At 40.4% G+C, this 25,571-nt stretch overlaps 1 protein-coding gene across 1 annotated transcript in view; it reads right to left on the bottom strand.

The window, feature by feature from the left end:
• Positions 1–25,571, bottom strand: part of TTC28 (tetratricopeptide repeat domain 28) — a 703,674-nt gene that overhangs the window by 184,168 nt on the left and 493,935 nt on the right. The window contains exon 6 of the mRNA XM_023741786.1: positions 15,099–15,606. Within this exon, the coding sequence (XP_023597554.1) occupies positions 15,099–15,606 (508 nt within the window). The remainder of the gene's footprint in view (positions 1–15,098; positions 15,607–25,571) is intronic.

The following is a 25,571-nucleotide window of genomic DNA, read 5'->3' as shown; positions in this document are numbered from 1 at the left end:
TAGGAACAGCTGTAGGAACAGCTGTTTCTGGAATAGTTTCCAGCACATAGTAAGTGCTCAATAAATCTTTTTTGAATGTTGAAGGTTACTGACGAATATGCATGCCAGGCCAAGGATTTTAGACTTTATTCTGAGGCAGTGGGGAACGACTGCAGGGTTTTCAGAGTAGAGATGATATGATGAGACTGAATAGACTGGGGTTTCAAAAAGGTTGTCATGGAAGCAATGCGGAAAAGAAAATGAAGGAGAAGCTGCAAGACTAGTATGGAGGAAGCTGCTGCAATGATCCAGGCAAGAAATGACAGGGATGGGGTGCGTAGAGAAAACAGACCCCAAATACAAAAGAACTCGACGTGGGAGGCAGGATTCTCAAGACTTTTTTTTTTGTTTTATTGTTGTAGTTTAAGTGAAAGTTTACAATTCAAGTTAGTCTCTCATACAAAAATGTATACATACATTGTTATGTGACCCTAATTGCTCTCCCCATACTGTGACAGCACACTCCTCCTTTCCACCCCTGATTCCCCATGTCCATTCAACCAGCTCCTTACCCTCTCTGCCTTCCCATCTCACCTCTGGACAGAAGCTGCCCGTTTAGTCTCATGTATCTACTTGAGCTAGGAAGCACACTCTTTATGAGTAGGATTCTCAAGACTTTTGATCAACTAGATCTGGGATATTAGCAAATGAGGTGATGACCCCAGGATAATTTTAAGATTTCTAAGTTGGGCCCCCCCACCACTCGTCTGTCAGTTTGTCATACTGTGGTGGCTTGAGTGTTGCTGTGATACTGGAAGCTATGCCACTGGTATTTCAAATACCAGCAGGGTTACCCTTGGTGGACAGGTTTCAGTGGCACTTCCAGGCTAAGAGAGACTAGGAAGAAGGACCTGGAGATCTACTTCTAAAAAAATTGGCCAGTGAAAACCTTATTAACAGCAGTGAAACACTGACTGATACAGTGCCATAAAATGAGCCCCACAGGTTGGAAGGCACTCAAAATATGACTGGGGAAGAGCTGCCCCCTCGAAGTAGAGCTGACCTTAATTACATGGATGGAGTCAAGCTTTCGGGAACCTCATTTGCTGATGTGGCACGACTCAAAATGAGAAGAAACAGCTGCAAACATCCATGAATAATTGGATTGTGGAATGAAGTATGAATCTAGGAAAACCAGAGTAGTGAGCTGAAATGGACTGGTATTGGCCATTCTGAATCACACAATCATATGGTCTATTGCCGGGAATGATAAACTGAAGAGGAATGGCATCACATTCATCGTCAAAAAGAACATTTCAAGATCTATCCTGAAGTACAATGCTATCAGTGATAGGATAATATCCATACGCCTACAAGGAAGACAAGTTAACAAGACTACTACTTAAATTTGCACACTAACCACTAAGGCCAAAGATGAAGAAATTGAAGATTTTTACCATCTTCTGCAGTCTAAAATTGATCAAACATGCAATCAAGATGCATTGATAATTACTGGTGCTGGAATGCAAAAGTTGGAAACAAAGAAGGATCAGTAGTTGGAAAAAATGGCCTTGGTAATAGAAACAATACCAGGAATCCCAAGATAAAATTTTGCAACACCAATAAATTATTAATTGCAAATACATTTTTTCAACAACATAAACAGTGACTCTACATGTGGACCTCACCGGATAGAATACACAGGAATCAAATCAACCACATCTGTGGAAAGAGATGATGGAGAAGCTCAATATCATCAGTCAGAACAAGGCTAGGGGACAACTGCGGAACGGACCATCAATTGCTCATATGCAAGTTCAAGCTGAAGCTGAAGAAAATTAAAACAAGTCCAAGAGAGACAAAGTACAACCTTGAGTATATCCCACCCGAATTTAGAGACCATCTCAAGAATAGACTTGATGCACTGAACACCAATGACCAAAGACCAGATGAGCTGTGGGATAACATCAAGGATATCATATATGAGGAAAGCAAAAGGTCATTAAAAAGACAGGAAAGAAAGAAAAGACCAAAATGGATGTCAGAAGAGACTCTGAAACTTGCTCTAGACTGTACAGTAGCTAAAAGGAATGGAAGAAACAAAGTAAAAAGCCAAATAGAAGATTTCAAAGGGTAGCTCCAGAAGACAAAGTCAAGTATTATAATGAAATGTGGAAAGACCTGCAGATAGAAAACCAAAAGGGAAGAACATGCTCAGCATTTCGCAAGCTGAAAGAACTGAAGAAAAAATTCAGGCCTGGAGTTGCAATACAGAAGGATTCTATGGGCAAAACATTGAATGATGCAGGAAGCATCAAAAGAAGATGGGATGAATACACAGTCACTGTACCAAAAAGAATTGGTCGACATTCAATCATTTCTGGAGGTAGCATATGATCAAGAACTGATGGTACTGAAGGAAGAAGTCCAAGCTGCACTGAAGGCATTAGCGAATAACAAGGCTCCAGGAACTGATGGAACACCAACTGATATGTTTCAACAAATGGATGCAATGCTGGAAGCTTGGTCTATGCCAAGAAACGTGGACGATAGCTACTCGGCCAACTGAGTGGAAGAGATCCATATTTGTGCCTATTCAAAAGAAAGGTGATCCCATAGAATGTGGAAATTATTGAGCAATATCATTAATATCACATATAAGTAAAATTCTCCTGAAGATAATTCTAAAACGGTTGCAGCACTCCATTGAAAGGGAACTGCCAGAAATTCAAGCGGGATTCAGAAGAGGACATGGAACAAGGCATATCACTACTAATGTCAGATGGACCTTGGCTGAAAGCAGAGAATAACATAAAAATGTTTATCTGTGTTTTATTGACAATACAAAGGCATTCAATTACATGGATCATAACAAATTAAGGACAACACTGCAAAGAATGAGAATCCCAGAACACTTAATTGTGCTCATGAGGAACCTGTACATAGACCAAGAGGCAGTCATTCAAACAGAACGAGGGGATACTGCATGGTTTAAAATCAGTAAAGGTATGCTGTCAGGGGTATATCCCTTCACCATATTTATTCAATCTGTATGCTGAGCAAATAATCCAAAAAGCTGGACTATGTGAAGAAGAGAGCAGCATCAGGACTGGAGAAGACTCATTAACAACCTGTGATATGCAGATGACACAATCTTGCTTGCTGAAAGTGAAGAGGACTTGAAGCAGTTACTAATAAAGATCAAAGACTACAGCCTTCAGTATGGATTACACCTCAACATAAAGAAAACAAAAATCCTCACAACTGGACCAATAAGTAACATCATGATAAATGGAGAAAAGATTGAAGCTGTCAAGGATTTCATTAAACTTGGATCCACAATCAACACCCATGGAAGCAGCAATCAGGAAATCAAACGACGCACTGCATTGGGCAAATCTGCTGCAAAAGACTTCTTTGAAGTGTTCAAAAGCAAAGACTCACTTTAAGGACTAAGATGCGCCTGACCCAAGCCATAGTATTTTCTATTGCCTCATATGCATGTGAAAGCTGGACAATGAATAAGGAAGACCGAAGAAGAATTGATGCCTTTGAATTATGGTGTTGGTGAAGAATACTGAATATACATACCATGGACTGCCAGAAGAACAAACAAATCTGCCTTGGAAGAAGTACAGCCAGAATGCTGCTTAGAAGTGGGGATGGCGAGACTTTGTCTCACGTACTTTGGACATGTTATCAGAAGGGCCCAGTCCCTGGAGAAGGGCATCAGGCTTGTTAAAATAGAGGGTCAGTGAAAAAGAAGAAGACCCTCAATGAGATGGATCGACACAGTGGCTGCAACACTGGACTCAAACACATCAACAACTGTGAGGATGGTGCAGGACCAGACAGTGTTTTGTTTTGTATATGAGTCAGAACCAACTGGACTGCAACTAACAACAACAAGTTGGGCACTAAGGGAATTGTGCCGCTATTTTCAGAAATGGGGAATACAAAATGTGAAATCAGAGACTTGGAAAGAGGTCCATCTGGGGCAGATGAAGGTGTTTAGGAGGCAGGAGTACAGACACGTGTCTTAATCGGAAGTCAGGTCTGGGTTTGATGGGTTGGTACATCGTGGTGGAAGCCATGGGCGTGGATAAGATCAAGAAAGGCATACCATTCCAACTCTACTCTGCACCCAAATTGCAATGTATTTTTATAAAAGTAAACTTTTAACTAAAGTACAACATATATTCAGAAAGTTATAAAAATCATAAGCGTACAGCTCAGTAAGTTTTTACAAACTGAATACAGCTGCATAACTACCACTCAGATCAAGAAGTAGAAGAATACCAGAACTCCTGCAATGTATTTTTTACTATCAAAGGCATTTACTGCCACAATCATGATGACAGCTTAAAGGCTTGGAGTCTTCACTTCTAACAGTAACCCGTTGCCATCCAGTCACTTCCGACTCACAGAGACACTATAGGACAGAGTAGAACCGCATAATAGGGTTTCCAAGGCTGTAATCTTCGCAGAAGCAGACTGCCACATCTTTCTCCCATGGAGCGGATGGTGGGTTCAAACCACCAACCTTTTGGTTAGCAGTTGAGTGCTTAATCACTGCACCACCAGGGGTCCTTTTTCTAACAGCTGTCTTTAAATAGAATTCCATGAAGGAAAACCACAGAGTTGATCCAAATAATCACTTGCTATCATCTCAAAATGTGTATCTGAAAGATATAATTCTGGTGCTTTGCATTTTCTGCTGTTATTTTGATTTTCTTAAAAAAAAAGTCAAAAGCAAATTCCTCCAAAGTCACCTCGAAACAGATGGATTCTTTAAAGAAGGAACGTGAGACTAAAAGCAGAGCCAGATGATTCCCGAAGAAATACCCTAAAGTCCGGGCAGTCACACGGAATAGGTCCAATGTGCAGTGTCCAACACAGATGGCAGGGCGCAGGCCACATTTGCACCTACCTCTGCTGGCAAAGCAAGGGGCTACACAGGAGCTGCTGCAGATGGACAGACGGACAGGGACAGGTGTGGGAGGTGCCAGTGTCAGGTGTAGGCGGAAGGAGCCAGTGGCTAATGCACTGTGAGGTTCCCATGCTCCCGGTATGATGCCAGGCAGCACTGCTCACAGAAAATGGCCATGGAAGAGGGCCTGATGGCAGGGCGAGTACCCAGGTGGTGGTGCCCCCAGCAGGAGCACCACCAAAGTCTGGGGGAAAAAAAATTGCATCCAGAAATCAATTTTCTCCAAAGTTCTCATTCAAGTGTTCCTTTCTGAAGTCCTAACAGAAGTGTTATCAATGCTCAGGGCCGGGTTGCCTAATGGGAAATGCCCCCATGGGGGCTTTTGACTCATAAACCTATTCAGCCTCACATGTTCATAATCATTTGCGTAAAGAAGAAAAAACCTCCAAGCACTAATTAGAAAGATAGAGCTGTTGTGTTTTCCTCCTGATCACCTTATCTTCTTTATTCAGTTCTTGAAGACTCAGCTATTAAAAGAAATTAAGTAATTCATCAAGCCCATTTCAATTACCTGCTGCTGATAACATCAGATTACAATTAGCATCTACAAATGAACCAAGTGCCAACTGCCAAGCTGAAACATAAGCTAATTTACTGCTAGACTCCGCCTGCTGCAGACGGAACTCTGGGGCCTGGCAGCCAGCACCCACTTCATTATTTCAGCAACAGTTTTGCTGCCTCTCCTACGGGAGTCCACAGTGCAGCTCTGACCAAGACTGACTGCCCTGGCTGCCTCTGCAAGCAAATCACAGCTCCTTCTAAAGAGCAATGTCTAGACAAACAGGCTGACAAATCTTCACCTAAAGGAGAGAATAAATATTATTAATATTTATTAGGCACTGATGGGCGTGGGGCAAGGCATAGCATATGCATAACCTGAATGAGGGTCTGAATCATTTTCTGCAAGGCCTCTGGTGCCTGATCAGAACAATCTCTTGCTTTGGTTGATGTGCTCCGTTCCTCGTGTCTCCTTTCAAATGGGGAAAGGACATTCTTGTTACTTTCTTTTGCGTGTCTAGAAAAATCTGTTTCAAGCTCTAGGGCACATTAATTGTTTTGCGTCTATATTCTCCCTTTTTGTGAAAAGCAGAGGTATTTGGGTTGGCTTCCTATAGCATGGGCACTATTAGACTTTGACAATCTGGGTAGTTTTGTCCGTTTCTCAAGCAGAAGAGCTAAGTGTATAATAAATGTGTGGGGCTCAGAATGGGCCTGTGGGCTGTGGCAGAAGAAAGTGAGCAGATCTGGGTTTGGACCCTGACTCCGCTGCCTAGAAACGGTATGAACTTGGGCTAGTTCTTTACTTCTGTGCCTTCCACATAGGTTTGGAGTAAGAATTAAATGAAATAATGTGTGCAAAGTGCCTGGTTCAGTGCAAGTCATCACTAGATAATAGCTTCTTAAGGAAAAGAGAAGAAAGGGCTGCTCTGTCCCGATGGTGCCTACTTCTCCAGGAACGTTTGCTCATCTTGTACCTGGGTGTGATCAAGAAGCACTGTGTCAAGATGGTCTGTAATCCAACTTTTGGTGCTTCTTCTTTTTCATCTTCCCATGGATGGAAGCACAGACAGTTTGCACTCAACTACTAACCTAAAGGTTGGCAGTTCAAACCCACCCAGCAGCACTGTGGAAGAAAGGTCTGGTGATTAGCTTCCGTGAAGTTTACAGTAAAGAAAATCCTACGGAGCAGTTTTACTCTGTAACACATGGGGTCACCATGAGTTGGAATTGACCTGACAACAACGGGTCTTTTGGTCATTGACAGCGGATGGGAGCATCTTTGGCTTTTAGTCCTAGGCCAGGTAATCCTAGTATGGCTCCCCCTCGGATCCACCACACCAGTGGGGATGTTCCCTAGTGGAAGGTTCTGTGGGCATGGAATCAGAGACCTAAATTCTCGTCCCAGTTCTGTCTCTTACTCTTGGGTGAATCATAAATGTTCCTTTATCTCTGGATCTTTGTCAGTGAAATGGAATAATAACAGTTTACCTCATACGGTTGTTGGAAGGGCAAATAAGTACTGTAAAACACAATATAATGGATTCACATTGCTATACCAAGAACTTCTACGTGAGGTCTCATAGACCTTTCGACATCTTGAGAAGTTATTTTAAATATGGCGCACAGATCTCGCAAAGGATTTTTAAAGCAAAACACTCAATTAGTGAAAATTGATTACTACATACAATTATACACATTTTATCTATAAAGCTAGACCTTTCTTCACTTAAAGAAAATCCAACATATGAAAAGAGAAATGTATAAAACAGATGAAAGAGTTGATTGTTCTATCATAGAAATTATTTTTCTTTTGCAAAAGATATTTATTATAAGATTCTTTAGTATACCGAGTTTCAGATGTGCTCACAGTAATGGTTTAATATAATGAGAAATAATATATGCTAAGGTATAAAGCATATATGTGTGCGTGTTACATATATAGTGTGTAATACTGTTCTACCTTTCCTTGGGAATTCAGATTTTCTGATTAAAATTGCCAGAATTTAATTTTTAAATATGATTTTTATAAAAGTTATTGAGGTGGTATTTCTTCGGTCCTAGAATTAGACCAGCTTAGAGTCACTCTTTTCGGTGACTATCATTTTGTTGCACCGTAAATAACAGGAGTGATGCATGTCCACTACAACTGCTAACAAACATTTACATGACTCTAGGATGGTCTGAAAACATGGGGGAAAAAAGGTGAAGCATTATTTTATGAGATATTAATGAGTCTTTTATGCTTCGAGTCTCTTTTATGCTTTGAGTCTTAGGAGACTTTGACCCACCTGGGCCTCAATTTTCTCATATGTAAAATCAATTAATACTCTCTTCCTCAAAGGTTTGTGGAGATAATTAAATGTGAAAATGAATATAAACATGTGGCACAGAGCAGTTCTCAATATACACTTGCTGAATAAAAAACTGTAAGCTCCACGGAGGCAGGTACTATGTTGGTTTTATTAATTAAAAGATAGTACAGTGACTATCACATGACTGATGTTTAACAAATACTTGTTGTGGAAAAGAATGAATGATTAAGTGAACAAATGAGTTAATGAACACTAGTCCCACTCTCTTTTTCAATTAGGCTAATTTCTAGATTTAAAACATCTTTCTGACTAAAAAGGAACAACTGTTTTTAAATTCCAATTATTTTCCATATATAATTAGATATCTGAACCTAGGCCTTGGTGGGAAATACTTTCCATCTCTCATATTTGACCCAGTACTAGAAACAGAAGCAGCCCTGACATTGATGTGAGTGGAAAGTAGCTCCTGACCTGTATCTATTCCAAGGGTATGTGGCAAACTAAGTCGTTGCCTTCTCAAAGTCAAAGGAAGGAAGGAAAGAAGGAATGAACAAATGAAGCTGAGTCATCCTTCTAATTGTCTCCCTTCTCACTTTCTTAACTGCAGTTTATCTCAAATTGAGATGACAGGCAAGTCGGCCTGGCTCCCAGGTGAATAAGAAGATGTGCGATTACTGGAGTGAGAAGACTTCAACTGAGCCTTTAGTCTAGAATAACATTATTTTCACAAGGAAGATGTGCTTAGAAAATAGTTAAACTATTCTTTATTGTTCATTTGAAACCTGAAGAGTCTAAATCATTTCTATTTATTTTATTTTATAATGAATAAAAGCTAAATAACAAATACTGGAACATTCTGGCTACCAAAAGCCAAAGATCATCTATTTATTGTCACCTCCACCTTCTCCTTCTTTCCATCTCCACAAGTTCATCCACTTCACCTTCAGGTGTGCACAGGAAGCTTCTATTGTCAAAAAGCCTTCTTAGTGACCCAACTCTTAATTCCTTTGGCTTCTTTGAAATAGGTGATACCCTCCACATCTTGAAGCTCTTTTCTCCCTGAGCACCACCTAGATCCCTTCCGCCCTCTGTGAGCCTGAGTCAGTCAACCTGGCTGGCTTTCCTTCCTCATTTCATAGATGTCCTTAGGATGATGTGATGCTAATATCTGCTTCCAGTTCTATTCTCCCATGTTACATTACATGAGAGAAATACATATTGAACAAAATCAAATTTATGACCTCCTTCCCCAATCTAGTTTCTCCTCCCAGCTTTCCTGTTTCTCTCCGGTCACTTGGGCACAAACCTTGGTATAAACTTTAAGGTGTTCAATTTAGCCACATAAACATTTATTGAGTATCTACTACATTGGCGCAGTGGTTAAGAGCTCAACTGCTAACCAAAAGGTTAGCAGTTTGAATCCACCAGCTGCTCCTTAGAAACCCAATGGGGCAGTTCTTTGTCCTATAGGGTTGCTATGAGTTGGAATCAACTTGATGGCAATGAGTTTGTTTTTTGTTTTTTTTTTTTCTGTTTATTATGTGTAAAGGGTTATACACTGTGATACAGAGACTACAGAGCAGAATGTAGTTCATACTTCCAATGAGTTTTAATCCAGTACAAGTAACAATACTAGTAAACAAATAACTATAGTTTATGATCATATATAGAATATGAGAAATTTTAAAAGTGTTACTGTGGTTCAGACAAGGGGAAGAATTTCTCTTGTTATTAAAAGAGGCTTCAAGTACTGAATGGTATTTCAGATAAGCCTAAAACAATGGGTAAAATTTAGGCAAGCCAGATGGGGACACAGGGATTCCAAGCAGAAGAAATAGCTTGATGAAAGATGCAGAAAATCACGGGCCAATGTGGTGAGATTAGGGAAGATGGAAGAGGGCAGTTTTAGGTAAAGAGTATGTACATTGTAGTTCTGAAATTAAAGAACGAAAAATTAAGTGTGTAGTAATCATGACCCCAAGCCTGGTACCCACTGCCTTTGAGTCAATTCCTACTCACAGTGACCCTATAGGACAGAGTAGAACTGCCCCACAGGGTTTCCAAGGCTGTAATTTTTATGGAAGCAGACTGCCACATCTTTCTCCACAGAGCGGCTGGTGTGTTCGAACTGCTAAGCTTCCAGTTAGCAGCTGAGTACTTAACCACTGCGCCACCAGGGTTCCTCTGTAGTCATGACAGGCCTTGCTTATAAGGTGAGGACTCTGACCATAAGGTGGTATGCAATGGGCAGCTACTAAACTTGGCTACAGCTTTAGGATGATCAGTCTAATATTGATGAGTGGGATGGAGGAGACATAGGAAGGGGAGAGAATGGTGGTGAGGAAAACCCAATTGGTAGGTTAATGCAACAGACTGAACAATGAGGATGAAGGCAATAAAAAAGAATCTCTATGAGAATATTTATTTGGCAATCATTATGTTGGAAACAACTAAAAAAAAAAAAAAGAAGAAGAAATCAGTGATGACTTTAGGATTCTAAACCACAATGGTATGGGAGGTTGAATAATGGCCCCCCAAATATGTCCATATCCCAATCCCTAGAGATGTGAATGTTAATATACATGGCAAAAGGAACGATGCAGATAGGATTAAATTAAGAATCTTGAAATGGGGAGATAATCCTGAACTACCCTATGTAATCACAATGCTCCTTGTAAGAGAGACTCAGGAGGAGTCAGGGCAGAGGAGAAGGTGATGTGATGACTGAAGTAGTGATGTACTTTGAAGACAGAAGAAGAGGCCACAAGCCAAAGGATACAGGCAGCCACCAGAAGCCGAAAATGGCAGGAAACGTTTTCTCCTGATAGCCTCCAGAAGGAACCAGCCCTGCTGACACCTTGACTTTAGCCCAGTTGATTTCAGAATCCTCGCCTTCATAAATGTAAGAGAATAAATCTGTATTGTTTTAAGCCACTAAGTTTGAGGTAATTTATTACAACAACTATAGAAAATATAGCTGGCTAGAGGAATAGGGATGTCATCAAGGGAATTCGGAAATCCAGGAGAAGCAATTAATTTAGGAAAAAGATATTTCATGTCTGTACTTACTAAATTAGACAGATCAGCATGAAAATCAGATGGGATATCCATGAGGCAGTCGGAAATGAGAAAATGATGCTTAGGAAAGAGGTCAGAGCTGGTGAATACAGATTTGGAAATAATATGCATTGAGGCAGTAGTTGAGGGTATGGGAGTAAACATGATAAAGGGACAGAGATACAAAGAAAGAACAGAAAAGAACCAAGGAATAAAACCTAAGAACTCCCACATTTAACAAGTGTCAATACAATGGAAAGGAGCCATTAAAAATAAAGTAGGATATCTGGATAATGGCAGGGAGGGAAGCCTAAGAGAGGAGGCAAAGTGGGAAAAAAGTACACTACAGAAAAGTATATACATTATGAAAGAGGTAAATATTTACATGCATGCATGTGCATATTCACATGTATGTTTGCACTGGCATGTATTTATGTACATAGCAAAAAGGTCTGGAAAGTTTCCCATCAAACTGTTAAAGGTAGTTAACTGAGGAGTGGGACAAGGGGAAGGCAATAATGTGAGGAGGTAGACCTGTTTTTCCTACAGTAATACATTTTTGGACTGTAAGTTTTTTTTTTTTTTTACAAAAGTAAGCACTGCTTTTGTAACTTCTATGAAGTGGAGCTTTATAGAAACCAAGAGAGGGCAGCATTTCAAGACGAAAAAGTAAAGTATATCAAGTAGTGCATAATGACTAGGGAAATTTAGGACTGTCAGAGGATCTCTAACTCAGCCATGAAGAGATCACTGTTGACTTTCTGTCAGGGGACAAAGGATGCCAGTTGAATTGCAACGGTTTAAAAATGAATAGAAAGGATTCTGCTTCCAGTAATGAAGTAGAGTAGCTCATTTCAGACCAAGCTTCTTGCAGATAATAGCTATAAACACTAAACAAAACCAAAAACTAAAGGACAGAGTAGAACTTCCCCATAGGGTTTCCAAGGCTGTAATATTTACAGAAAGAGATTTCCTCATCTTTCTCCTGAAGAGAGGATGGTGGGTTCAAACCGCCAAACTTTCAGTTAGCAGCCGAGCGCTTAACCACTGCACCACAAGGGCTCCTTAGGTTCTTTCTAGGGAGGGAAAAACCTACTAAAGGCACTGGAGAACAACCAAAGGCAGTGAGAAACCTTTTAAAGGTTGGAGCTGGGACTTTGAAGACCGGAATAGCATTGGATGAGTTTCCCACTTTTCAAATGCCCTTCTGACAGAGGGCAGGCCCCAGTTAGTGCCAAGTGATAAGGCTAAAACTCAGGTAGAAACACAGTCTTACTGGCTTAAACAGCCAGAGGAAAAAATGCCAGAGAGAACCACAGTGGGTGCCTCAAATCCTGGATATAAATTCTGTCTGACTTCTGAAATATACATGTGCAAAGAAGAATTTACGCAGCCCAGCTAAAGTTAAAAGACCTGAACATAGATTTCTGCTGCTACCCACCGCAGGGAAGACTGAGTTTGGAGCTTGAATTTAGCCAAGTTAACTTCCTGGTAAAACAATAACAACAACAAAAAAATTAATTCTGTTCAGAGAAATATATCAGAATCCAGAGTCTCTATAAAGAATAATTCACAATGTAGATATAACCCCAAATTACTGGACTTACAAAAAAAAAAAAATTAAAATGTGACCAATAGTCAAGACAAAAGGCACTCATTGCACAACTTTTGTGGATATACTAAAAACCACTAAATTGTATATTTTAAGTGCATAAATTCTGTGGAATGTAGATTGTATCTCAATGAAGCTGTTACTGGAAAAAAAATAAAAGGCAATCAAGAGGTCTAATCCCAAAATGACCCACATGATGGAATGAGCAGACAAGGTTTTAAAAACAGCTGTTATAACTAGGCTCAGCTATGTAAAGGAAAATATGCTTGTAATGAATAAACAAACCTTAGCAGAAAAACTGAAATACTTAAAAGAATCAAATGGAAATTCTAGAGCTAAACAAAAAAAAAGAAAAATACATATCTGAAATTAAAAAAATTCATTTGTGCAGAAAAGTTAACCTTGTCCAAAAAGAGGTCTAGCCTTTGCCCTCAGCTACTGGGAGATAATCTCTAAATGCCTGGAATGGCCTGTCTCTGATAAGAGTGTCTTTGTTTACCTGGGGGCCTTGGGCCCTGCCAGCTAGTCTATTCTAACGATGTGATGTGATTTATTGTAGGGGCTTTGGGCCACACAGTATCAGCTTGATGTCCAGAGGGGCTGGAAACTAAGGTCAGCCGTGTGAGCTGTCAACCATGTTTACGTGACCAAGCCCCAGTAAAACTCTGGACGCCAAGGCCAGGTGAGCTTCCCTGGTTGACAGTACTCTGTGTGTATTGTCACTCATCATTTCTGAGAGGAGTTAATGCTATCAATGACTCTACTGTAAGGACAACTGGAAACATCATGCTTGGAATTCTCTTGGACTCTGCCCTATGTGCCTCTTCCCTGGCTGGTTTCAATCTATATCCCTTAGCTGTAATAAACCATAATTGTGAGTATAACAGCTTTTGGTGAGTCCTTCTAGTAAATTATCAAACCCGAGGGTAGTCTTGGAGACCCCTGAACTTGGAATTGGTGTGAGAAGTGAGGGTGGTATTGGGGACTCCAGAACTCTGCCTCACTGGAGGATTTAACAGCAGATTGCAAAAGACAGAAGAGTTCGTGAACTTAAAGGTACATTAATAGAAATTGTCAAATCTGAGGAATACGGAGAAAAAAATAAAAAATAAACAGAGACTCAGTAATATGTAAGACAATATCAAAAGCCATCCTTTAGATATGCCAAGCTATTATATCTCAGTACCTTCTTTCACATTTCCATTCCATCAATGCCATTCCATTCTTGACCAAATCTCACCTAGTCTTCAAGGTCCACCTGGGTCTAACCTCCTCCAGGAAACTTTCCAGGCTACTCACAGCCTTCCGGGTCTCCCTTCTAGGACTTCCATGGCAACGCAACATTATTAACACTGTCTTTTAGGGAGGCCACTGCTGTCTTCTGTATTAGTTTTAGTTTCTCAACTAAAGTATAAGCTCTTTGAGGGTAATAATTTTTATTTTTTTAACTTCCGTATCTCTTAAAGTAACCATTTGAAATTTAAGCATATAGTAAAGATTCAATAAATACCTGTAATCTGCTGAATGATTACATAAAACCAAGGGCTTATTCCTATGGTTCTTATCAGACTCTCCAGATTCTCAATTCTGATCATACTGCTCTTCAGAGCTACCTCTAGGGATGTGCAAGATTTTCTCTAACAACCGTACTCAAGAAACATATGGTTAAAATATGCATTGAGGGCAGAGGGGAGGGAGGAGTAGTGCTAAAGTATAAACAGAGATGGATGTGCCTTGGTGTGGGAGATTGCATAGAAGAAGGGAACTGAGTTTATATTCTGCTGCTACTAATATCTGATACCGAATACCAATAAGGCCACCTTCTCCTTGTTCTCTCCCCACTCTGAGTCCCTGTGGGCACAGACCCAAACATGGGGCTCTGGGGCACAGGGATGAGTTCAGTTTTTACTTCCAAACACATCTGTACCTTCTATTCATTAAGGTTACCCACATCTGTTGGATAGAGAATCAAAATAACAGTATCTTCTAAAAAGTAGCCAAAGTTAACAATTACATATTGTCTTCTGCCATTACATATAAACTTCCCCAAATTTATAAATTTCTTACTTATAGATGAGTACTATCAAAATAGTGAGTGAAAATCTATCTTATTTAAATAGATCTTTCACAAAAATAATCTTGCATTTATATTAAAACCATCAATATCATTTGTGATATCATAATTTTGAGAGAGAAAAAAAAATACACTCCCTGTGAGGTTAAATTCACCAAGTAAAGAAATTCCTTTAAATAAAAACCCCCTCAAATTCCCTTCCATTGATGACTTCTGAGGAGCCTCTCTTTTATTTAAACCAAACATAGCTTTCTATCCTCATTTCATTCCCCTTCTCTCTAATTAGAGAAATCTGGTAGCTCTTCTCTCTAGACAGATTAAAAGGTTGGGGCGTGTTGTTTTTCCAGTATTTCAGAGTTCTAATCCTTAGAGCACTGTGATGACAGGAAGGACTATGTGATTCAGAGCAGGCAGGCTCCAAGGAAATTTATCTGAAGGAAAAATACAACATACACAATGAGAAGACTCTTGTGAATACAGACACACAGATGCCTGTAAAAGACAGTGGGCTACCCCAGCTATTTCCAGCCCATGGCATTGGCTCTGGAATCTTGCAAGCAACCCTCTTCTTACCCAGGTTGGAGGATGCTCGCCCCTCGGCAGCCCGGTCCTTGAGATTCTCAGCAATGCCCAGCTGCTGCTCATGGTACTGTTTCGCTCTCTCCAAATCCTGCATGCACCTGGCTGCATGGCCCAGGCCAGCGTAGGCCCGCATTTCAATGGCCTTCTCCATCAACTCCTTGGCTAGCTCCAGCACATAGTTGTGGTAAGACATGGCCTTGTCAAAGTTCCTCCGGTAGTGATAGGCACTGCCCAGGTTGCTGTAGGCCCGGGCCTCTTCTCGCTTGTTGCCCAGGTCCTTAGCTATCTTCAGGTGCTGCTCGTGGCACTGCACAGCATTCTCAAAGTCACCCATGGCAATATACACGGCTCCCATGTTGCCGAGTTCTCGGGCTTCCGAAAGTTCATCTTTGGATTGTTTGGCGAGGAGAACACACTGCTTGTGACTGGCCAGTGCGTTGGGGTAATCTCCAATGGCCGTATACACGTGGCCCAGACTGCTCAGGGCTGACGAAGCTGCCTGGGGAGAAAGGATAAGGCAGAGAAATGGAAGCACATCAGAAAACGGCTTTTGGTTTGTTTCTGCAGATAAAATGTTACAGAGTTTGCCTGAAACTATGCAATCCAACTCCTAATGGTGTTTCTATCAGTGGTCCACAGACCTCTGCCGAACTGATAAAGAGCATATCCAAACTGCAAGCTCCTAATAAAAGACAATAGTAAATTAATCAGTAACTTTCACTACCTAATCTCATAGAAACAGGTTGTATTCCATATAACCATCATGTTAGTTTAAAGATGCGTTGGCATTCCTAACTGAAATTATGATACTATATCTCCGTGAACACCTATTAACCTCTGTGGTATAAGAAAATGCTGAAGAAAAATCAAAATAAATTACTACATACAATATGGCATAGGAAAAACTCATGTTTGGCTCTTTGCATTCCTTGGCATTTCTCTATTCTTGTCTTCCCCTAAAGCAAATGGAGACGCTGATGATAAGGGAGAGGTTTACGATGCTGACTGGTAATTTTGTGACCCAGGACCCACTGGAGGGTCCTGTTCTCTTACTTTGTTCCTGCAATGTGACTTCATCAGTGCTGGCTACTGAGGGGGGCTTAGATTTGGATGAGCACCAGAGGAAAAGAATGGGTGGGTCTACATTAAACCTCACCACCTCTTCTCAGGCTTACACTGGCTCTTGAAGCTTTTCCTGCCTAGAGGCTCTTCTGATCTCAGCCTCTCTTGGAGGGAGATGCTGTCTTCCCAGACCCTTCACACTGCTTGCCACTCATCCATTTCTTGCCCAAAGAAATGTACACAGGCCCTTTTTGTCTCAAAGGTTTTAATGAAAACAACTCTGCGTAGGTGTAGTGAACTAAATGGTAATAACAAAGGAGATGTCAACACGGGTTCTAGAATCTTACTCAGTGCGCACAGTCTTAGATTCTAGTCTTCATTTTCAAACTTTTCTTCAGAGATACAAAAGGGGAGTTATGCTGTGCTTTTTCTGCCCTTTTTATTCTAAAAGTTGGAGGCTTGCCTGCCCTTCCCTTCCTTCATACTGTGCCTAGCTACAGCCACGTAGCCCCTTTTTTCATGCTCTCCCTCCTCTAAGGTGAACTTGCGATCCTGGCAGAACAAAAGGTGTGCTCTGTCACAAGTAGGTAAATGAGCTATCTTCCCAAGGGCCCCCAGGCTAGGGAATAACAACAGGGCTGCTATACCTCATGGAGTAAGGGCATTTCTTTATGAGATGCACTCTACATCTGTGCACTTCAGAACATTTGCATTAATATTTTATAGACATGAGTGATGTGCTACCTTATTTCTTCGCCTGTAAAACAGCAGTCCTTGATCAAAATAACTGAAGAATGACCATCTTTAAGGTGCTTGCAAATAGTGTGTTTTAAGTTGCTTTTTTTTTTTTTTTTTTCCATTTCACAGATGTTCTAACAAAAGATTTAGGAAAATGGAGAGGAAATAAATGGCTAGAAACGTCCTTTTTTTGTTTTTGTTTTTCTGAGTGGTGGAGTGCAGAAACCATTCCTAGGACGTCACGCAGCTGGAGCAGTGTGCTTCTGGCAGAAGCAGCAGTGATGTCACCCAAGAGCACATCTCCTGGACATGTCCTGGCCTCAGGTTCCCACATGGCAGCCTCTTTGGGACTATTTGTACATGGGCCTTTATACTGCCCCCTCATTTGCTTCCTCCCCTGCCTGCCAGACCCCTATTGACAGTCTTTCCCTCCTTTGCTGCAATCCCTGGGATTCAGCCTCTTCCCTCTGCTTCAGTGGCTGACCATTCCCACCTGACTCTTTGGGGCTCTTCTCCACCCAAGCCTGGCTGGGGCACAGAACACAGTCCACAAATCCTCCCACCCACAGATTTTCGTTGCCTTCAAAGTAGAACACACAGGCTCTTCCACAATGGAGTGAGTGTAGCTAAGAGTCAGACACACCTGTCAGGACTACACTGCCCTTTACTAGCTCTGTGAACTTTAGCAAGTTACTTAACTTCTCTGAGCCTCAGTTTCCAGACAGACATTTTAGCAAGCCAGGAATGGAGAGTTTTCAAACCCAGTCATGAGCCCCTGTCAAATGTGTAAACCATAAATAATTCACTAGATAATTCCAAATAGTAGATCTGGTGGAGGCAATGAGCCCTTGAACACTGCAGGGTATGGATTTATAAGGCTCACACAGCACCCCAGGTGGCACTGCTCTCAGGAACTTCTGGTTTCTGGCAACTCCCAATGACAGCCTTGGGATCTTCTGCCTCTGGTTTTTTGTTTCTCTAAGTGCCAGGGGGACATAGGAGCTCGGTTTCTGCAGTGCTCTGAACATAAGGAAAGGGGATATTTGGGCACTTCCCTCATGGGTGCAGGGGAGAGAGGAAGACTGCTATACTAGCTTGTCCCTGGCCTCCTCCCATTACCAGGCAGCGCTGTCAGGCAGGACTGCTCATGGTGGGTGTCCTGGAAACCAACGTCTCTAGAAAGGATGATGTGATTCATGGTGTACACGCCATATCCTCTGAAATTCAAGAGGCAGCTTCATGCAGTATAAGAGCAGAATTTAGAGGCAGAGGCCCTGACTGTGGAACCTTGATAAGTCATTTCACTTCTTCACCCTCCTTTTCTTTCTTTATTCTTTTGTTCTGATGATAATACTGTACAGACTTCACAGGGCTGGGATGGGGTGAGATGAAGGAGTGAATGTGAGGACCCCTAGTAAACTGTAAAGTGCTCTATGAATGCATTGCTAAATTGTGGATGGATGTTTTATGACCGCAAACCGGCAGTGCCGAGCTCTGTTACACCAAGCAGAAGCTAGTAATGGCAACTAAAAACATCAGTTATTATGACCAAACATCTATATTCCTGTCAGTTGCCATAGGAAATGAAGTCCAGTGTTTTACAGCCCGTGGGCAAATAACATGTGATGATATTTATCAGCTAAGTGTATTACAAATTAATCCCTTGTCTTTGTTCCTGTAGAATAAGCTTAGATCTGAAACATGGTTTCAGGCTGTTAATGAGAATCTGAAGAACCGCTATCTACGGGGAATGGCAGGCCCCACCTCAAGCAGATGCTGCATTTGCCACTGAAGCTCGAGCTGCCTTTGTATATTAATCTCTCTGAGATCTTTGTGCTAGAATAGCAGCAGCTGCTTCCCACAGTGGAAACATTCTGGAACATCTGTATTTGAATACTAAAATGCACACAAACAGTTACGATAACAAACTATCTGGCTGGAATAAGACAATGCTCTTCTCTTTCTACAAGACATAAATTGCTGGTGCTCTCACCAAAGTGTAATTTACAGTTGCAGACTTAGACACTGAGGAGTAAGTCACCCCTTGCTCTGTTGCCCAAATATTTGCGGAACTGCATCTGACAAGTCAGTTTCATAGGAAATGGAATAGAATAGGAAATTTGCTCATATTTCTTCAAACCACCTTTAAGAGTTTTTAGTTTGAGAAATAAAAAAGAAGTTTAAAACCCCCCAAGTATATTATTATACTGATGACACTATCATTAAACATTATGCTGCAGATAGGAAGTGTACCTGTATCTAGTCCCAGAAACACTGCTTTTCTTTTTTACTGCTCCAAATCTATATGCACCCTGTATCCCCTGCCAATTCAGTGCCTGTGAATCCAAGATCTGGGTTAACCACCCATAACCCAGGAGGCAGAGGGATGTAGGAAAATATGGATGGACTCTGGAATCAGGCATGCATAGGTTCAAACAATAAACTGTGATATTACACAAGACACATAATGTCTTGAAGCCTCAGTTTCCTCACCTGTAAAATGGGAACTGTAATACCTGACAGAGCCTTGATGAGTAGTAAATAAGATAGTAGTTGTAAAGAACCTGGTTCAGTGCTTGGCACACAGAAGTGTTTGAAAATTGTTCATTTTAGTTTCTCTTCCTGCCCCAATCACCAAGATAATACCCCTTTAGCTTTATTCATTTCAAATATGTGCTAGAGAAATTGCCAGGAAATAGAACATGAAGTTATGTCACCACAACTAGAAAAATGACACAAGAACCTTAATGGGAAGTATCATCATCTTCATATTCTAAAGACCAGCTAATTACTCATGTTACTCTTCTGCAAATGTATTCATAAGAAAATTCATCCTTCATCAAGGGACATTCAGAATCATTGATTTATCTAATATCTAATATTGTCAGCAACACTTCGCTTCAAGTGGTAAAAGCTTATATGTACAATGAAGTCTGCTAGTTGGATGATTCATTTTTTCGTTCATTCATGTACTCAAACAAAATTCTCTGGAACCTTCTATGTATTCTATAATGGAAAATACAGGGCAGAACACTTTGTACCTGCCTATGAGGAGATCACAATCATGGAGTGTGCACAGAAAGACAGAAGTCATTCCATGGTCAGTGCTACTAAAGATTTATGTACAAAGTGTTTGGGAAATACAGAAGAAGGTGAGATTAATTCTGACTGGAGGTGAAGGAGTGGGAAAGCCTTATAGAGCATGTGATGTTTGATCCTTCAAACTGATTCTAATGTTTATATGGAAAGGCAAAAGATCCAAAAGCGCCAACACAATACTGAAGAAGAACAACATAGTCAGAGGACTACTACTCTCTGACTTTAAGACTACTATAAAGCTACAATAATCAAGACAGTATGGTAATGGTGAAAGAACAGACAAACACATCAATGGAGTACAACACAGAACACAGAAATAGACCCACACAAAGATAGTCAACTCATCTTTGACAAAGCAGCAAAGGCACTTCAAGGGTGAAAGGACAGTCTTTTCAACAACTGGACAGCCACACGTGAGAGAAAAAAAAATGAATCTGGACACCAACCTTATACCTTTCATAAAAATTAACTCAGAATGGATCATGGACCTAAATGTAAAATGTACAACTATGAAATAATCTAGAAGATAACACAGGAGAAAATCTAGGTGATCTTGGTTTGGTGATCAGTTTTTAGACACAACACTAAAAACAAAAACAAAATCCATAAAAGAAAAAAATTAATAAATTAGATTTCATTAAAATTAGAAACTTCTGTGAAAGACATTATTAAGAGAATGAAAAGACAAGCCACAAACCTGGGAGAAAATGTTTGCAAAACACATCTGAAAAAGGACTTGTATCCAAAATATACAAAGAACCTTCAAAACTCAACAATGAAAAAATAAACAACACAATTACAAAATGGGCAAAAGATCTGAACAGATACCTCACCAAAGAAGATACACAAACAGGAAATAAACCTATGAAAAGAGGCTCAACATCTTATGTCATTACAGAATTGCCAAGTAAAACAACAAGATAACCACTACACACCAATTAACCAAAACCAAACTCATTGCCTTCCGGTAGATTCTAACTCATAATGACCCTATTGGGCAGAGCAGAACTGCCCCATAAGGTTTCCAAGTCTGTAATCTTTACTGAAGCCCACTGTCACATCTTTCTCCCGTCAAGTAGCTGGTGCGTTTGAACTACTAACCTTTCAGTTAGCAGGTGAGCGCTTAACCACTGTGCCTCCAGAGTCCTCTATACACCTATTCCAGAAAACCAAAAATACCTATTAGAATGGCTAAAATCCAAAGCACTGACACTACCAAGTTCTGGTGAGGATATGGAGCAACAAGAACTCTCATTCATTGCTGGTGGAAATGTAAAATGGTACAGCCACTTTGGAAGACAGTTTGGCAGGTTCTTAACAAAGTTAAACATACTTTTACCATAGGAAACAGCAATCACACTTCTAGGTTAAATACCCAGATGAGTTGAAAACTTATGTCCACACGAAAACCTGCACATGAATGTTAACAGCAGCTTTATTCATAACTGCCCAAACCCGAAGCAACCAAGCTGTCCTTAAAGGTAAATGGATAAACCGTGGTAATCCATACAATGGAATATTATCCAGCGATAAAACAAAATAAGCTATCAAGCCACAAAAAGACATGGAGGAAGTTTAAATGTACACTGCTTATACAATCTGAAAAGGCTACATACTATATGATTCTAACCATATGACAATCTGGAAAAGGCAAAACTATGCAGACAGTAAAAAGGCCAGGGATTGGAGGAGAGGGGAGAGTGAACCCTAATACAAACTATAGACTTTAGTTAATATAGAATATATTAATTGTAACAAATGTACCATACTAATGCAAGATGTTAATAACTGGGGAAACTGTGAGTGGGGGACAGAAGGGGTATGTGGGAATTCTCTGCACTATGTGCTCAATATTCTGTAAACATAAAACTGCTCTAAAAATGAAGACTATTAATTAAAATATAAAGAAATAAATTGGAGTTTTCCTCATGGGGAGGTGGTAATTCTAGGAAAAGGTTACAGCGTGAGCAAAGGCACGAAGTATGACAGAGCATGGGAGCAGGTGTAGGGGCTGGAGAGAAATCTGGAAAAGTATATTTGAATGAGTTCTGTCTGTCCAACAATTTGTAAAATTTTAAACATTATCCATATGTGTTACTTCATTTGATCATTACAAGAACCCTCTTAAATGTGTATTATTATCATATCCATTTGTGAAATGAGAAAACTAAGAGTCAGAGACATAAAGACTCAAAGGCATACAGTGACATGCCTAAAGGTGCACAGTTACTAGTAGATCCAGGGTTCAGACTCCTATACATCACTCTAGCTCTTCTGACTACATACAGTTTAACCTCTATTGCTGAATTTAGACTCTACTTGGGGGCAATGGAAGCCACAGAAGGTTTAAGCAGCAGAGTGACATTGTCCAATTTGTACTGTAGCAAGAACAAGATGCTTAACTAAAATAATGACTTACGAGAATACAGTTGGGTATATTTTTAGCATTAATGATACTTGGGGTAGTCTTTAGGGCTGTGCACAAATATTCTGGCTTCTCTCCTTCTAGGCAGGTAAGATTACACTTCTTGCCTGGCTGAAGTCAGGTGTAAGGCGCTATGTGACCTGCTTTGGCCAATGAATGTGATCACATCCAGGTGAAGCTTCAGGAATTAGTGCACACTTCACAACATTTTCTCTTCCCTTTGCTACAGGTTGCTCTATCAGAATTGATACTCAAGTGAGAATTATGACAATGTGGAGCAGAGCCTGTGGCTGTCCTATCATGAACACACGGTGGGTGCAAGAAACAAATCTTCTGTTGTTTCAAGGCACTGAGATTTGGGGACTGTTTCTTATTGCAGTATAACCCAGGCTATCCTGACCAATACAATATTGAGCATAAATTAACTTCATGCTTCAGTCATCACCATAGTTATACTTAACACTATCTAGTGGTTCATTTATGTGCCAATTACCATAGATTTCTGGATGACAAAATTTTAGGCATTTTTTACTTAAAAAATGCATTTGAAGAGAATTAGGTAAAAATCAGATAGTTAACTAACCTTTAAAAAATCAATTCCTGTCGAATCAATTCTGACCCACAGTGACCCTACAGGACAGAGTAGAACTGGATTATAGGGTTTCCAAGGTTGTAATCTATATGGTCACCACTTGTCTGTCAGTCTGTCGTTCTGTAGTAGTTTGCCTGTTGCTGAGATGCTGGAAGCTATGCCACTGCTATTTCAAAAGCCAACAGGGTCACACATGGTGGACATTTCACCAGAGATTCCAGACTAAGACAGACTTGGAAGAAGGACCTGGCAATCGACTTCTGAAAAAATTGGCCGGTGAAAACCTTACGAATAGCAGCAGAACACTATCTGATACAGTGCTAGAAGATAAGCCCCTCAGGTTGGAAGGCACTCAAAATACAACTGGGAAAGAGTTGCCTCTTCAAAGTAGAGTCGACCTTAAAAGTAAAGCTTTCGGGACCATCATTTGCTGATGTGGCACAATTCAAAATGAGAAGAAACAGCTACAAATATCCATCAGTAATTAGAAACGTGAAATATACGAAGTATGACTCTAGGAAAACTTGAAGTTGTCAAAAATGAAACGGAATGCTTGAAGATCGATATCCTAGGCATTAGTGAGCTGAAATGGACTGGTATTGGCTATTTTGAATCAGACAATCATTGTCAACTCTGCCGGGAATATCAAATTAAAGAGGAACAGCGTGGCATTCATTGTCAAAAAGAACATCCAAAGATCCATCTTGAAGTACTACACTGTCAGTGATAGGATAATATCCATAGGCCTACAGAGAAGACCAGCTAATACGACTATTATTCAGACTTACACCCTATCATGGATTGAATTATGTCCCCCAAAAAATGTGTGTGTCAGTTTGGCTGGGCCATGATTCCTGGTATTGTGTGATTTTCTTATATGTTGTAAATCCTGCCTCTATGATGTTAATGAGGGAGGACGGGTGGCAGTTGTGTTAGTAAGGCAGGACTCAGTCTACAAGGAATCCCAGAATACTTAAATTGTATTCATGAGGAACCCGTACACAGACCAAGAGGCAATCCAACCAGATCAAGGGATTACTGCATGGTTTAGAATCAGGAAAGGTATGCATCAGGAATGTACCATTTCACCATATTTATTCACTCCATATGCTGAGCAAATAATCCGAGAAGCTAGACTATATGAAGAAGAACTCAGCATCAGGATTGGAGGAAGACTCATTAATGACCTGTGATATGCAGATAACACAACCCTGACTTGCTGAATATGAAGAGGACTTGAAGCTCTTACTGATAAAGATCAAAGACTAACAGCCTTCAGTAGGGATTACACATCAACATAAAAAACACAAAAATCCTCACAACTGGACCAGTAAGCAACATGATCACAAATGGAGAAAATACTGAAGTTGTCAAGGATTTCATTTTACTTGGATCCACAATCAATGCCCATGGAAGCAGCAGTCAAGAAATCAAATGATGTATTGCACTGGGCAAATCTGCTGCAAAAGACCTTTTTAAAGTGTTCAAAAGCAAAGATGTCACTTTGAGAGCTAAGGTACGCCTGACCCAAGCCATGGTATTTTCAATTGCCTCATATGTATGCGAAAGCTGGGCAATGAATAAGGAAGACAGAAGAATTGACACCTTTGAATTATGGTGTTGACAAAGAATACTGACTGGACTGCCAAAAGAAGAAGTACAGCCAGAATGCTCCATAGAAACAAGGATGGCAAGACTTTGTCTCATGTACTTTGGACGGGTTATCAGAAGGGACTGGTCCCTGGAGAAGGACATCATGCTTGGTAAAGTAGAGGGTCAGGGAAAAAGAGGAAGACACTCAACGAGATGGACTGACACAGATGCTGCAACAATGGGCTCAAACAAAAACATTGATTGTGAAGATGGCAGAGGACCATGCAGTGTTTTGTTTTGTTGTGCACAGGGTTGCTATGAGGCAGAACCGACTCAATGGCAACGCCAACAACGTTTACAGAAGCTGACTGCCACATTTTTCTCCTGTGGAGCAAGTGGTGGGTTCAAACTGCCAACCTTTCATTAAGCAGCTGAGTGCTTAACCACTGAACCACCAGGATTCCTTTATTTTTATTTATTAATTATAACATTTTATTGTGGTTTTGGTTTAAGTTTATATAGAAAATTAGATTCTCATTTAACCATTTCTACACATATTGTTCAGTGACATTGGTAACATTCTTTACAATATATCAGCATTCTTGTTATTTCCATTTTGGTTATTCTGTTTCCATTAATCTAGCTTCCTTGTCCTCCTAGCCTTGTCATCTTTGGTCTAGAAAAAATGTTAACCATTTGGATTCATCTAGACAATTTTGTGTGTGTGTGTGTGTGTGTGTGTGTGTGTGTGTGTGTTTTTTAATTGTACTTCAGGTGAAGGCTTACAGAACAAATAGTTTCTCATGAAACAGTAGAATACATGTTGTTCTATGACATTGGTTAACAACCCCACAACATGTCAACCCTCTAACTTCTCAACCTTTTCTTCTTTGGTGAAAATACACATAGCCAAAGATACACCATTTAAAAAATTTCTACATGCACAGTTCAGTGA

Source organism: Trichechus manatus, unplaced genomic scaffold, assembly GCF_000243295.1.
Source record: "Trichechus manatus latirostris isolate Lorelei unplaced genomic scaffold, TriManLat1.0 scaffold00190, whole genome shotgun sequence".
NCBI classification, from domain to species: domain Eukaryota; kingdom Metazoa; phylum Chordata; class Mammalia; order Sirenia; family Trichechidae; genus Trichechus; species Trichechus manatus.
Note: the sequence above shows the minus strand (reverse complement) of the source record. Positions and strands in the feature narration are given on the sequence as shown.